At 45.0% G+C, this 14110-nt stretch overlaps 1 protein-coding gene across 4 annotated transcripts in view; it reads right to left on the reverse strand.

Moving 5' to 3' along the window:
* Positions 1 to 6902: 6902 nt before the first annotated feature.
* TMEM260 (transmembrane protein 260) overlaps positions 6903 to 14110 on the reverse strand; it is a 29180-nt gene continuing 21972 nt past the window's right edge. For 3 of the 4 annotated variants that reach the window (XM_052696602.1, XM_052696605.1, XM_052696604.1), the window contains 8 exons: positions 13672 to 13789; positions 12936 to 13108; positions 12122 to 12293; positions 11233 to 11381; positions 10045 to 10221; positions 9426 to 9479; positions 9003 to 9093; positions 6903 to 7519 (listed from right to left, as the gene is read on the reverse strand). In XM_052696602.1, the coding sequence (XP_052552562.1) occupies positions 7247 to 7519; positions 9003 to 9093; positions 9426 to 9479; positions 10045 to 10221; positions 11233 to 11381; positions 12122 to 12293; positions 12936 to 13108; positions 13672 to 13789 (1207 nt within the window). In that variant the 3' untranslated portion in view covers positions 6903 to 7246. The remainder of the gene's footprint in view (positions 7520 to 9002; positions 9094 to 9425; positions 9480 to 10044; positions 10222 to 11232; positions 11382 to 12121; positions 12294 to 12935; positions 13109 to 13671; positions 13790 to 14110) is intronic. The other variant, XM_052696603.1, reaches the window with a different exon arrangement.

The raw sequence follows: 14110 nt of genomic DNA on the forward strand, positions 1-14110 counted from the left end.
GGACTGCCCAAGCGAGGTTTGGATAGGAAATACATGCTAACATTTTTTTCTGATCTGTATCATTTATGAAGAAAATCCTTCCCTAATTAGACAGACGATTTAAGCTGTGATTGCTAACGATGGATGTTTGCTGAATACAAAGGGCTGTGCTTAAACAGAGTACCCACGCATTTTGCACCAGGGAAAGCAACTCTGTGCACCAACGTTGGAATCTGTTTTGCTATTGCTATTTGTTGGTTTAGACACCTATGTGTCTTTCTCTCATTTCTCTTTAGTCTACATTATACTAATAGACTCACAATACTAATACAAAGCTTTCTCTTCCTAATTAATATTTTGTAAAATGTAAGCAAACAACTCACATTTTTCCATGAATAAAAGGGATAACATTCCCTTTCTCAGCATTATCTCTAACCTCTGTTGTTGGGTTTTTTTTTCCTTCACTCAAATGATGTTTTTATTTACCCATGGCAAGCTGTGTAAAATTACTACCGGAAAACACTCCTCTGCGAGATGCATCAAGTCAAGGTTGGAATTTTGAATCCAAGATAACCTCCAAACACCAAAACTGTTCCCTGTACTTTTTGCAGCAGACCCAACAATTCAACACTCCCCCCTTGAAAAGAGAAAGCGATCAAACCCCAAAAGTCTCCTTTGTGTCAATGGGGCGTAGGGGGACAGTTACAAATCTAAGCTCTCCATTCCAGCGCACATCCCCAGATGTAAATAAGCACACAAGCATGTTGCTACATATTTTTACTGAAGCAATTACCGACAGCCTTATCAGCGGCGCGTTCCGCACGGCGCGCATTACTTATCCGTTGTGCCCTCTGCTGGATGCTGCACACAAGGCAAGCGCTATTATTTCCAATTAATTTTTGGCATCATCACTTGGCACCCGCTTTAGGAATGCAAAGCGTGAAATTTGTAGTAGCAGGTTTAATATTTGATCCAGCCAAAAATATTTTTGCTACAAGGACTTACCTTTGGTGGTGTTTTCCTCCCCTGCCCCCTCCTCTCCGTGCTGCCGAGCCTTGTTTGTGGTCCAAACTCAAAAATCTGCCACCGAACGCCGTACGTGGCAGGAATAATTTCATGCTGTGCAAAATTTGTTTCATTTCACATCCTGTAAGAATAATTACTTAGCATAATGCCACTTAAGCTGTGTTTCTAGGTGCAAACATTAAGGAAATGGTAAAGAGCTTGATCCTGGTTGGGAGAAAAAAGGGCAGTTAGGGGTTGGTGGGGTTCTGCAAAGCCAGATGTTTTTAATGCCAGGGACAACAAGCAGAATTAAAATGTCATAAGTGCTATCACCAAATTTAAAAACACAATAAAATTGGACACCTCGATAGCACACTGCCTTCATAAATACAGGACAGTGCTCCTGGTCTGTACTGCCTCAAGTTTTCCTGTGTTTTCTGTAATTAGTTTTATTTGAAGGTGACAATTGCTCAAGCAGCCTCGAATAAAAGAGCAAGGGAAGAAGCTCATGTCATGTTACTGACCCATTTTTACATAGAGAACAGGACAAGGTAGGTTTGGAGGAGAGTTGATGTGGCGTATGAGAGGGGTGTGTTGAACAAATTTCAGCATAAGCACCTTAGTACTTCAGGGCACTGTGATACACAGTACCAAGGAGGCTCTGATCTTCCCTCTGGACCTCCCAAAAGAGGAAGAGTTTCTCTTTGTTGTAGGCAGTTACTCAAGGTTCACTCTGTAAAAACGGACTTACCTCCATCAGCATCAATCTGCAGTGAAAGCCAAGGGCAGCTTGGCCTAATCGAATAACCTCAATTTTAAGGGCCAAAATTAAAATTCTGATTCTTACTTTTCCTTTCCTAAATGGTGGTAAGAAATAATCTTCAGTGAAAAACATCTCCTGAGAACCACCTTATTGCCTCATGCTTTATCCATCAGTGACAACACTCTTGTGCACCAAGTAGCTTCATCTTCCTCAAGGCCATTGTGTCTCTTCCTTACTTGTAGTGGAGCCAACAAAGATCTACAAACATAAATTCACTGACGACCGTTCCGTTTGCATTCAGTTGGTTCAACCTGACAAAAGACACATTCTCACATTTATTAGGAATGGGCTGAGAATGTTCCCTGGATGGAAACCACCACCAGAATGTGCTACCTCCAACCTACCCACAACCAACACAAATTGTGGTCATGGCCTCAAACCTGCCAGATTTCAAGAAGCATTTGGACCACACTCTCAGAAACACAGTTTGGATTTTGGGTGGTGCTGTGTGGAGCCAGAGGTTGGACTCATTGAACCCTGTGGGTCTCTTCCAACTTAGGATATTCTATGATTGCATGAAATTCCCTCACTTCCACTCACCTGAAACAAGTTATTTCAATTCGTACTCATTCTTGTTTTCACTCCATTTTGAACAGGCCTTTTGTGAAATGTCAGGTTTGAACATAGTAGAGGAGTCAAGAGGCAGCAAGGGAAAAAATTACGAATTTTAGGAAAAAATGGTAACAATTTGGGCACACAAATTGTTCTGCTTTGTGGTCTGAATTAGGCAGCAGACCCTCCCTGAGGAGGTTTCATCATCAGCAGTTCTTCAGATGAGCTTTTTATACTACTTTGTACTTTTACTATACACATTGTACAAAGTGGTTTTGATGCTAAATCAAAGGCCAAGACAAAGAGGAGCAATAAACAAAAGGCTCCCAAGCAATCTAAGTGGAGGGCTTCTTCCCCTTCGATGTGTTTTTCCCTCCTGAAAATTGGCAAGTTGCTGCCCCATCTGACAAGCAGTGTGTCACAGTTGTCCAAAACCTGCTCAACTACTCATGCACAAGGGGCAACGTGTGAAGGACGCAGTGCCACTGGCGCTCCTTGTCCTCTCTGCAGGGCCCTTGGTGGTAACAAAGCATGGTTGCTCCATGTACCAACCTGGCAAGGGCAGTGCTGCAAGCACTCGCTCCAGCTTTGCTGGGCAGATCTAAACCAAACAGCCTTTCGGAGGGTACTGACAAGGACATCTTCATCCCCTGCTGTGAGCAGAGCAGCTTTAGTCTTTGTTTGCTCTCCTAGCACTGTGCCAAGCTCCAACTCTGCAGGTCCCTGGGGTGGTCTGCAGCCAGGCCACGCTGAGGGCTTCCCATCCCCATAGGCATCACTCGGAGATGCCATCTGTAACATGGGTGCTTTGTTTCCTGAATCTTAGAGACGTGGAGGCTGGGGAACATAGCAATCGGGTTTTGTGCTCTCTACCCCCTGCCTCAGGCTGAGGTGGCCCACAGCACTTCCAATGGATGAAATGTTTATATGACCCTGTGAATTTTATTCATTTTGAAAGCGCAGTGGAAGCAGGGCATTAAGTACATTCAAATTAACACAGCATTTACCGAAAGCAGCATAAAAAAACAAGAACACAAAAGCGGTTCCGTTCTGAAGCGCTTCCTACCTGTAACTCATTTCTCACCAAACCCAGGGATGAATCAAGGGCACCAGCACTGTCCCTGGGCATGCTGTAACTTCAGCACCACTTTGCTTGACAGGCAAGCGGCTGCAAGCCATCCCAAATACCTGTGCCACCCTACAGACCCCCTCGAGGCTGACCCACGAGCTGGTAATGCATGTGTGCGTCTGTAAGGCACGGGGATTTCAGCTATGTTTCAGGATGGATCGCTCTGCTCAGCGTCCGGCTCCGCAACTCTCCTTTCAGCTGCAAATATAAGTTACCGACATCTTGACGAAGGCCAAGCCCGACAATTTAGCAATTGCCTCCCTTTATTTCTTTCTAAAGACCGCGCTGAATCACGATGGGATTTGGGGGTTTTGTTTTAATGGCAAGGCAAGAATTCGCTGATCCTCCCCACGGCGAAGTTACTTTCAAGTCAGCGAAAGTTCTTGGCCCACGATGAAAAGTCTTTGCCAATTAGCGCTCAACAACCTCAATTCATCCCTCCTGGTTCAAGATGAGTAGGAACCTAATAAGGCTGTGATAAAAGGGCAAAAGGCACCGAGTACCCAAAGGGGATTAATGGGCTCTTCCATTTATTTGTCTTCCCAACAGCTGAACTGTTACAAGTATTGACGGGCTTCAAACGGCCCCGCGCCCGACGCAGCCCCAATGGCCACCTCCAGCCCCAGCCCCGCAGGGCCAGGGCTTCCCCCTGGGCGATGCCAAAACCAACAAAGCCCCGGGGATCAGGTAATGAAACTTCAGCTTTTCCCCCTTTGAGATTTATTTACTGGCAGCTGACAAGGGGCAAATTCAGCGCGGATTGTGTAGCCGAGGCCCTGTCAAGCCTTCAGAGGCACCCTTATGTCGAATCACCTTCCTGACTGGCATGTCGCTGAAAAGCCCTCGGCGCTGGTCCTTAACAGCTCCCGACAGCACAAAGGACACTCCAGACAGATGCCTACATGGCATCCTGCAGCATTTTAAAAGAGAATTAGTGGTTTTAATTATGGTCGTCGTATGAAAGGAAACCATGCAAGCTCCGCAGGAGACCTTTGATCAAACCCTTTTGCTAGCACAATGCCGCGGAACTGTGACTATTCCTAGCAAGGGGCCTTTTCTCGCTGAATGACTCACCAGTGATCTTTGAATGCAGACAAGTTCCTCGCCCTCCCTCTTCATTAGCGAGCATTTCTATACAGGCCCTATATAGCGCACGGAGTCTAGGAGCTATACAATGGGGGGGAAAAAAAGGATCCCTACAGATTCTGGCCTCCTCTTAGGAAGTGCTGAAGGACTCTGAGTGACTTTATTCATTAAAACAGGTTGCTATTAATTAACTGTCATAATAAAATAAAGAACTATTATTTGCATTTCTTAGTGCGCTCCCTTTAGTAATATGTATAAAAAGATGCTTGTAACAAAAATGAATTTATAAGGGAGAAAAAGCCCTCTGAAGTCGTCCCCCTTCACTTCTTTTTTTTTTTTTTAAGGCCCAGGCAGCAGGAGTCTGACTAATTATTAGGGCTGGTTCTGCAAGAGAACAAATAGAGGTAAAACACAAATATGAAAGTAATTAGGAAAATGCAAAATCCTGTTTACTTGGCAACCAACGCATGCAACTGAGACTAACGAAGAGCAAATCAGCTTTGCTTGTTTGATAAACTTAGGGGTGCCACCTAAGAGGAGCTGATAAAAATTAAACTTCTGCCAGCATCCCTCAGCACTGCCTTTCAGCAAACGGGCTTACTAACACACAGGGCTACGTCTGAAAGCACCAGCAAATCTAATTGGAACAGATTCACAGGAGGAAATCTCACACTTCCTTCTCCGTTAAACGTTTTCACCTTTGCAATCTGCCATCGGTGATACCTTCCAGCTGAGCATCCAGCACAGCCACCCGTGTTTGCATGTGCAATTCATACGCTAGCAGCGCTCACAGATGCAAGCATTTCTGGTCTCCTTCCCTGAAAAAAAAACATCAACACTTCCACTGCTGCTCACACCTGGGAATGCATGTGGTGGGAAAGTTCTGCTTGCAGTTTGCATTGCTGCTTTTTACAATGCACGGTGATACATCACTTGAAGCAGACTGCAGCTTACATACCTTTGTGGAGCCCCTCTTTTCTCCCAAGCAGATAGTAGAATTCACAAAAGCTGCCAATTATTTCAAGACTACGCAGCTAAGGAGAGGCATCGAATCAAGATAAAGAAAACTCTTGGCTCAATATATTTGCTTGAATGGATTCTCAACAATGCAGGTAACAAAAGCACTCAAAAATTGGATTCCTAATGCTTTTCTGCCAGCCTGAAGGACTGATTCTGAGAAGTGAGAAGAAAGTCAGCCTTGAGAAAGCAGCATGGAGGAATGTATGACATTCTCTCCCTCTGTACAAACACTTCTGCAGGAACTGACAAAAAGGAAGAGATTTAAGTGAGGAACAGTCGACCTGAAATGTAGTCAATTACAACACAAAGAGCTAAAAAGACACCCCTGAATCGCTCTTCTTCACTCTCCCCTTTGCAACCCACAAGCCTGAGTTTTATTTTTCTTTTTCATTGGTCATTTCTTATCTGCTGCTTGGACAGGAATTGATTCATAGAAGGACAGGGGAGAATTGCTATGGAAATCATTGGAATGAAAGGGAGAAAAACAAAGAAAAAATAAAAGAATCCAAAGAGCAGTTTGATTTTTATACATACAGCACTCAATGAAAGTGCTCAAGTTTTCCCACAATGAGTTAGAGGGACCAACAAAAAAGTCATCTTCTCTTGAAGGGATCTGTTAAGTTCAGCAAGTCACAAGCACCTAAAACTGCCCCTATCCATGTGCACAGCACAGCACATCCATGCTGAGATTTCAGAGGATGGAGGAGCAAAGTATGAAAACTATGCCAAACAAGCACTTCCAGTAACACCACCAGAGTTCAGCGTCTGTTTTAAGCCTTTCTAAGACATATTAACTGACAGAACCTTGAAAGACAAGCTATTTCATGTCATTCTTTGGAAAATATGAAGCTGAGCTCTTGGGAACTGAGTCTTCCTTAGCCTTTGGGGAAGAATGGAAAGCAGGATGGATGTCAGCACTGCAGCCTCCCTACCCCAGACTCACACAGCACAGGAGATGCCATGCTGCTGCATGCAATTACTCGCTACAGGAAAACCAGTGCAGTGAAGTCTATCACAGCATAAAATCCCAGTGCAATGAAAACAGCCCTCCCTGCAGTGAGCTGGGTTTGTCTCCACCCAACACCATCACCCCATACCAGTGGCTGCATTTGTTCCCAGGGGGTCATTTTGGCAGCACCACAGAGGCACAGCCAGGGCATGGAGGGCACCTGAAACAGCACACAGTCATGCTCCTGCAAGGGCTCCATCCTGCATGCTTGTCCTGATGGAAACCCACCTGTACCCATGCTGCCCCATGACTGTAAAAATGCACAGACACACAGTCTAAGGAAAAATGTAGTAAAACTCTTTGCTTGACAACAGCAGCAATGTTGAAGGGCAAAACATATATTTTTGCATCTGTAAACCATCTATAAACATCCATAAACAGATCTAAATGATTTTCTCAGTGCTGCCTTTAGGAGGAAACTCTCTTCTTGAAACACCGCATTTTATTTTGTGTTGAGCTTTCTTCACATACAAACTGTTCATTCGGCAACAGCAATCGGATACCAAACAACAGTACGCTCCTGCAGAACCCTCTGCTCTTTTTGTCACCTTTTCCCAACATTCTCACATTGTCTGTGACCAACTCAAAGCTCTGGACCTGTCAAAATCCTCAGCACCTCAGAAGGGGCACAGTGGAACAGGCACTACCCAGCTTGCCGCTTCAGCTCAGCTTTCATTTCCCTCAGCCCCTGCAGTTCCTTCTGGAGGTGGTTCACAGCCTGTAGGATATCCTGCCGCTGGGGATCATCTTCTGCTTTCTGGGTGTAGAGGAGGAAATGTTTAACAGTTTCGGAGAGCAATGCCTCAGGGTCCTCACCCACCCGATGGAGACGCAACATCCTCTCGCAGGCTATGGCGTAGTTTTTGTGCCAGTTCACTGGGTGATGTGGATGAGAGCTGACAATTTCTTTGTAGGACTGTTAAATGGCAAAAAAAAAAAGAAAGAAAGAAAGAAAAAAAGGGGACAAATTAAGCAAACAAAGGCGACCAACAGCTCTTAACAGTGCTTCAGAACTGCCCATAAAGGAACAGATGCTACTAAGATGTCTCCATCATCCAGAGTCAGAGCATTTCTGAAACTCACTCTGTGTTTGCCATGTGATGTGTGGTAGTGTGAATCCAAAATCCAGGGATTTTGTGCAGCAGCTGTTTGTTTAGAAACATTACAGACAATTGAGAAATTGAGATAACCCCAGAGCACATTATGCCCTTTCCCAAGAGGGAACCAGACTGGGCAAAGATGGATTTCCCTGCTGTGCCTGCAAAAACACTGACTCAGTGTTCCAGGAGATTGGGACACCTTCAACAGGATGTGAGCAGTTTGAATCCTAGGGTTGCCTGGGTTGCAAAGGAGCACAGTGCTCATCCAGCTCCAACCCCCTGCTGTGTGCAGGTCACCAACCAGCAGCCCAGGCTGCCCAGAGCCACATCCAGCCTGGCCTTGAATGCCTGCAGGGATGGGGCATCCACAGCCTCCTTGGGCAACCTGTGCCAGTGCCTCACCACCCTCTGGCTGAAAAACTTCCTCCTCATATCCAACCTAAACTTCCCCTGTCTTACTTTAAAACCCTTCCCCCTTGTCCTATCACCATCCACCCTCAGAAACAGCCATTCCCCCTCCTGTTTATACACTCTCATCAAGTACTGAAAGGCCACAATGAGGTCTCCCCGGAGCCTTCTCTTCTCCAAACTAAACAAGCCCAGATCCCTCAATCTTCCTTAACAGGAGAAAGGAGCGTTTGCTAAGTGGCAATATTGATAAGCTCAACATCATGCCTGGGAACTTCATGGAACAGAACAGCAAAAATGACAGCAAAATGGGCAAAACTTTAAAGGAAGCGATTTACAGACTGTTTGCTGGGCTATAAAACATCTCCTCTCTGCTGACACACACTGATCGTTTCGTGCATCTGCTGGCATCTCTGGCAGTGCAGTATTTATTGAGATACCTACACCAGCTTACGTGTGTCATTCTCTGCTGTGAAATGCAGCAGAATTAATTTGCAGTGAGAAGACTGTCGGATTTTACACTTGCTGGCTCAGATGCAAGACTGTGTAATGACAGAGAGGACAAGTGCATAGAGGGGACTTTAGGACAAGCAATCTCTTGGCATGGGTTTGGAGCCCAGCGCAGACAACATAATTATAGCAAAAGGAGGGTGTTGACTGGTTAGCTTTTGGCATCCTCTGTGACCAAGAGGGCAAGCAGGAAGGGATAAAATCCCTGAACAAATCTCTTTGAATCTGCTATGCTCCTGATTTGGATGAATGAGAGAGAATGCAGATTACAGGACAGCCTATCTAGATACACCGTGATATTTCCATGTGGTCAAAAGAATTAAAAAAAAATAAAAAGGATGGAGACTGCAGACAGTATTTATAACAAAATATACGACTTACAGTGTATGCCAACGTGTACAGCTGTGCTTTCATTTCTGCAGGCACACTGGCAGTTTCTGCAAGGCCAAATATAAAGAAAGCTGTTTTCATCCTAGGAGAACAAGAAAAGAAAACACTTTATAGCAACTGCTTAACATAACCAGCTCACATCTCCTGATCACGTCTTCACCATGTCCATAAAGCTCTTTAATTGTATGGGACAGTAAACAAGATTTTTTCAAGTCATCAGTGATACAGATTTCTTTCCACGGTATGCCCAAACTACCCCGTGTTCTTCAAGATGCTTTGAGCAGAACCTCTAAGTGAATGAAATCTGTGTTTTCCTTCTGAAGTTTGGCACATTAAGATCCAATAAGGCCATGCACTATCAAGCTGCCTGCTTTGGTGTGTATTTCCACGCACTGGGGAGCAAAGGAGCATCACCTGGCTTGCCACATCTCCTCATTGGCGACAGCTTCCCAGGAAGAGGGCTTGAAACTAAACGGGAATTAAAACAAAATGCAGCCATCAGATCCATGTCATGTCATTGTGTTTTGCTCACTGCACAATCATCCCTTCTAACTCAAGCACTGACAGACCTCCCAGGCAGCAGAAAACCTGTCATGAAGCCTACGGCTCTGACAGCAGGGAATTCAGCTGATCCTCAGTCATTCATAAAACTTTATCCCTCTCCCTGCACAGGGGGAGCCTCTGGTGTTTACATCAGGTGTTTCACAGCATCCCAGCTATCCACAAAGTGAGAGATGATTTTTACCATCCCATCATAGCTCAGTCTACAACATTTAAAGCTCTGGGTGTCCCATGTCTTCAACGGTTTTGGGCTCCCAATGAAGTTTTAGGATCAGAATTGGACCTGACAGTTGACTAGAAACCTCAATTTTTAACACTAGCAAAAAAGAAAAAGCACATGCAGAGATACTGTGTGTTCCAAAACATAAAGCATTAAGATTAAAGCTCAGATTTAATTTCTCTAACACTGCAATGGATGTGGTTATGAGGAATAGGAAGCAGGAAGACACAGAGCTGTGCTTCTGCCTCTTACCTCCCATACTCTTCAGTCCAGTTATAGAGATTTCTTGTCAGACGAATCCACTCTCCTGGGTCAAAGACAGCATCAGAAGGAACCAACTTCTCACAGGTACCCCATGGCCAAAGCGAGTAACTCCTCTTCCAGGTTGAGTCCCCTTCATGAAGACCTATGCAGACAAACACTTCTTTACTGCCAAAAAAAGGAACAAAGAACAAAGAGAGGAATGGTGAAGCCATGTCAGAGGCCCTGGGCAATCCCGCGTGCTTGAGCTGCCCACCCACCCCATGTTGGTGCAGCAGACAGGCCTCAAGAAGCACAACTGTAGACATCTCTGTTCAGTGAGGGGAAGCTGAACCAGGTGAGCTTTAAGAGTTCCTTCCAACTCAAACAAACCTATGATTCTATTACTTTCTGCAGCACAGAGCATCTCGCATCAGAACGTCTCTGGGGCACTCTGAAGAACAGCTCTGTGGGCACATAAATACCTCCATGGTACTGCACACCTCGTGCACCAGAGCAGGAGGGACATCCAGGGGAGATGTTCTCCCGTGTCACACCTTACATCTGTGCCAGAAGTAGGAGAAGCCCACTTTGTCCCAGTGGCACCTGGCCCTGCTAGTCTGCCTCCCCACGCTCGCCCCAGCTAGTCTAAATGCAGATGCTATTCTTATTCATGGGAGTATCTAATCCTTTCTCCACTCTTACTAAGCTATTTTTATATGATGATTATTCCTGGAATACATTCATTCTATGCTAATCACTTGGCCACAATGTTCAGGAAGGAGAAGCTGCAGCAATTTACTCTCCAACCATCATCATTTTGAGTACACAGGAATGTTTTTTTTTTTTTGTGACGAATTGTGTCAGCAAAAGAAAAAAAAAAATCCATAAATATTCTCTGCCAATCACCTTCTTATTTTTCCTTCCTAAAATTCAAACCTACCTCAAAACAACGAGAGTATTATACCTTGTTCAGCAAGACATAATATTGTTCAACAACACTGAACAACATTATATCTGGATGGAGTTACTTCCGCACAGATATTTGCTTTAATTGCAAAAATAATCTCACCACTGGGGAGGAAGTCAGTAGAGAAAATTGGTCTTTTGGATGCAGCACCAAGCTGTTCCATAAACAATTTCAAGAGGAAAAGGTTGAAGATTTTCGGAAAGCTGTTCCATTATGAAAGAAATGCTTACTGCTTATTCGCTTTGAGGAAACGGTGCAGATTAAAAGCAAGGGTCCCATCAGGTAATATTCCTTCCACAGGGTTCCACCGGTTCCCAGGAAAATGAACACCAGGTAAATGCTTTGCCAGCTTGGGTAAATACCATTCATAGGTCATCATCTATCACCAAAAACATTATCGTAATTAAAACAAGAAGCAGAGTTTCCATCCATTTTACGCCAGCAGCTGTAGAAATGCCTTTCATGTGAGTAATGATTCCATTTATTCAGTAAGGGTTTCCTCTCATTTCAGCAATGGCCCGGGACCATGCCATCGGATCAGACCATCAGTGGCTTCCACTTGGAGAAACATGGTCATTGCCACTGAGGGGAAAGACTATGTAAACCCAAAATAGCTACAGCTGTGAGGAGACACAAGAGAGCTTTGGTTAGACATGGGGCATTGGGTGAGGGCTCCCCAACAAATCACAGTACCCTGTTGCAAAGCCAAGTGCAAGGATTATGTGCTAGTAGAAATGCAACTGTGCCTTCCTGCAAAGAGGATTCCTCTCCTTCCAGTACTCAGGAAAAACAAGCACAACCACCACCCCAGGGGACACAGCATCTTCATTTGAATTAAAAGAAAAAAAATAAGTCAGTCTGCAAAAGCACCTTTGGTGGACCAGGATAACACAGGAGACCTCAGGAATTGGGCCCCAACATGGCAGAGCCCTTGAGAGAAAGCCCAAAGCCCCATTGCCCAAGGGCTGCTGGCTGACTCTCAGCCCTCCAGACTGCTCCCAACATGCAATTTTCTGAAAACAGAAAGGATGAAGCTTTCTCAGCAAGGTAAACATCAGCCCTGTGCAACAACTGGATACCTGCCACGTTGCCTCATTCAGTATCACCTTCTGAACCTACCTCTTGGTCCACTAATGTGATATCTGGCCTCACTCCTTCAACATAATGCAGGTAACGAAGGGCGTTCCCAGGTAAGTCTCCTCTTAGCAAAATCACTGCACCCATTGGCATAGAGGACAGCAGGTTTTTTGCAAACTTATCAACAATGTAATTGTTGCTCTGATCACAATCACTGAAGAAAGCAGATGAAAAAGAACATTTTAAAGCCAGGCACTTGCACAGCTTTGCCCATGTTTGGAACAATTTTATGCAATAGACATCCAGTGGTGATGTCCTTCCCCTTTGTCAGATCTGGCTGAAAAGCATCATCTCCACTTAGAAGATACAAACACGAAGCCTTTAGACTGCTGTCCCCCACAAGCTAGAACAAGAGACATGCCACTATGGTTTTGCACAGATACACACACAGTGCATGCATTCATCTTAATGCTGATCTTTTTTTCTAATTTTTCTTCTTGGACTAAACATAAAGATTTGGAGCTGGAAGTGCCAGTACACAGTAAGTATTTGAAACCCTCCCTACTCTTTTAACACTTTTAATTAACCTGAGCCTTGTGCAAAGCAAGGATTTCTGCCTATGGAGCCTCTGAGCTCAACACTTCACCAGTTGGTCAAGCTCCACCTGAGCAGCCGTACTACTATACTGATTTTTACCTAACCCACTGCAGAGTTCTCAACGTGGTTATGGAATAAGGAAGCCTTATATTATAAGATGTAATTCATTTAATAAAAGAAAGAAAAACTAAGAAAAAATACTGGGAGACTTGAAGCAAAGCATGGGAAAGAGAAGGTGATGCCCGAGAGGATGTCTTACCTATAGTTGGCCCAAATTTGAGCAGCAACGAGAGTCCCAGCAGAAAACCACTCCAGCCACGGCAGCACTCGGCTGCCCTGCAGCACAGCACCTCCAAGGGACGTGAGAGCAGCCAGCCCCAGCCCTGCCAGCACAGCCACAGCCATATTGCTCTGCATCCAGAACCGCTCCACCTAGGACAGAAGGCAATGTGGCAGTGCTTCCTTGGGATGCGAGTCTACACTTTTGGAGCAGGATTATCTCCAAGCTGGAAAGCTCACAAATGAAGGGCAGACAGAGACAAGGAAAGGAGAAGTTTCTTTCCTTTATTCATAGAATGGCCTGGGTTCAAAGGAGCACAGTGCTCATCCAGTTCCAACCCCCTGCTGTGTGCAGGTCACCAACCAGCAGCCCAGGCTGCCCAGAGCCACATCCAGCCTGGCCTTGAATGCCTGCAGGGATGGGGCATCCATAACCTCCTTGGGCAACCTGTTCCAGTGCCTCACCACCCTCTGTGTGAAAAACTTCCTCCTAATTCTTCCTTTTAAACATACATCATCTATCTAAATACCCAGAGACCATATTTATGCTTCCCCAGTTAAAAGGGAACAGAAAATGTAGCTGCATGCTTGCACCCTCTGCATCTCCAAGACAACCACCTGCTCTTGATTCGCAAGGGACCCAACAGCCAACGAAGCATGAAGGAGGCTGCTTCCAAAAACCAACACCCCAGAGCAATTTTCAGAGTGAAACTTACCACTCCCAGAAACAGAGGCTTTGTAACATCCAAATTTGCTCTCCAGGCGAAAAAGAGTGAATAAACACAGAGCATTCCAGCGAAGAGACAAATCACGGGTGATTTCTGTTGCTTTATCCTATAAAAAATAACATAGCACTACAGTGGCATGATCAAAAGTAGGAAAAAGTTTTATGTGCATGAAGACAGCTGTCTCTCTGCATATCTGAATGCGTTTATTGCAAGGAGCTGGTTGGTTTTACCTTAGTTTTCCAATTTATGAAACTTTTGTTTTTCAGAGCATGCAGCCATCAGGATCTCAAGATTTTTAAGGCATCTACAGAGTCACAGGGTAATCAGGTGCAGGGCTGTTTTGCTCTTTATCAATAACACAGGAGAACTGCTGAAATTTCTGCCCAAGGAAGCAGAATAGCTCCATGTGGCACAAGGCAGAGAAAGC

The sequence above is a fragment of the Tympanuchus pallidicinctus genome, unplaced genomic scaffold (assembly GCF_026119805.1).
Source record: "Tympanuchus pallidicinctus isolate F22 unplaced genomic scaffold, pur_lepc_1.0 scaffold3, whole genome shotgun sequence".
Lineage (NCBI taxonomy): Eukaryota > Metazoa > Chordata > Aves > Galliformes > Phasianidae > Tympanuchus > Tympanuchus pallidicinctus.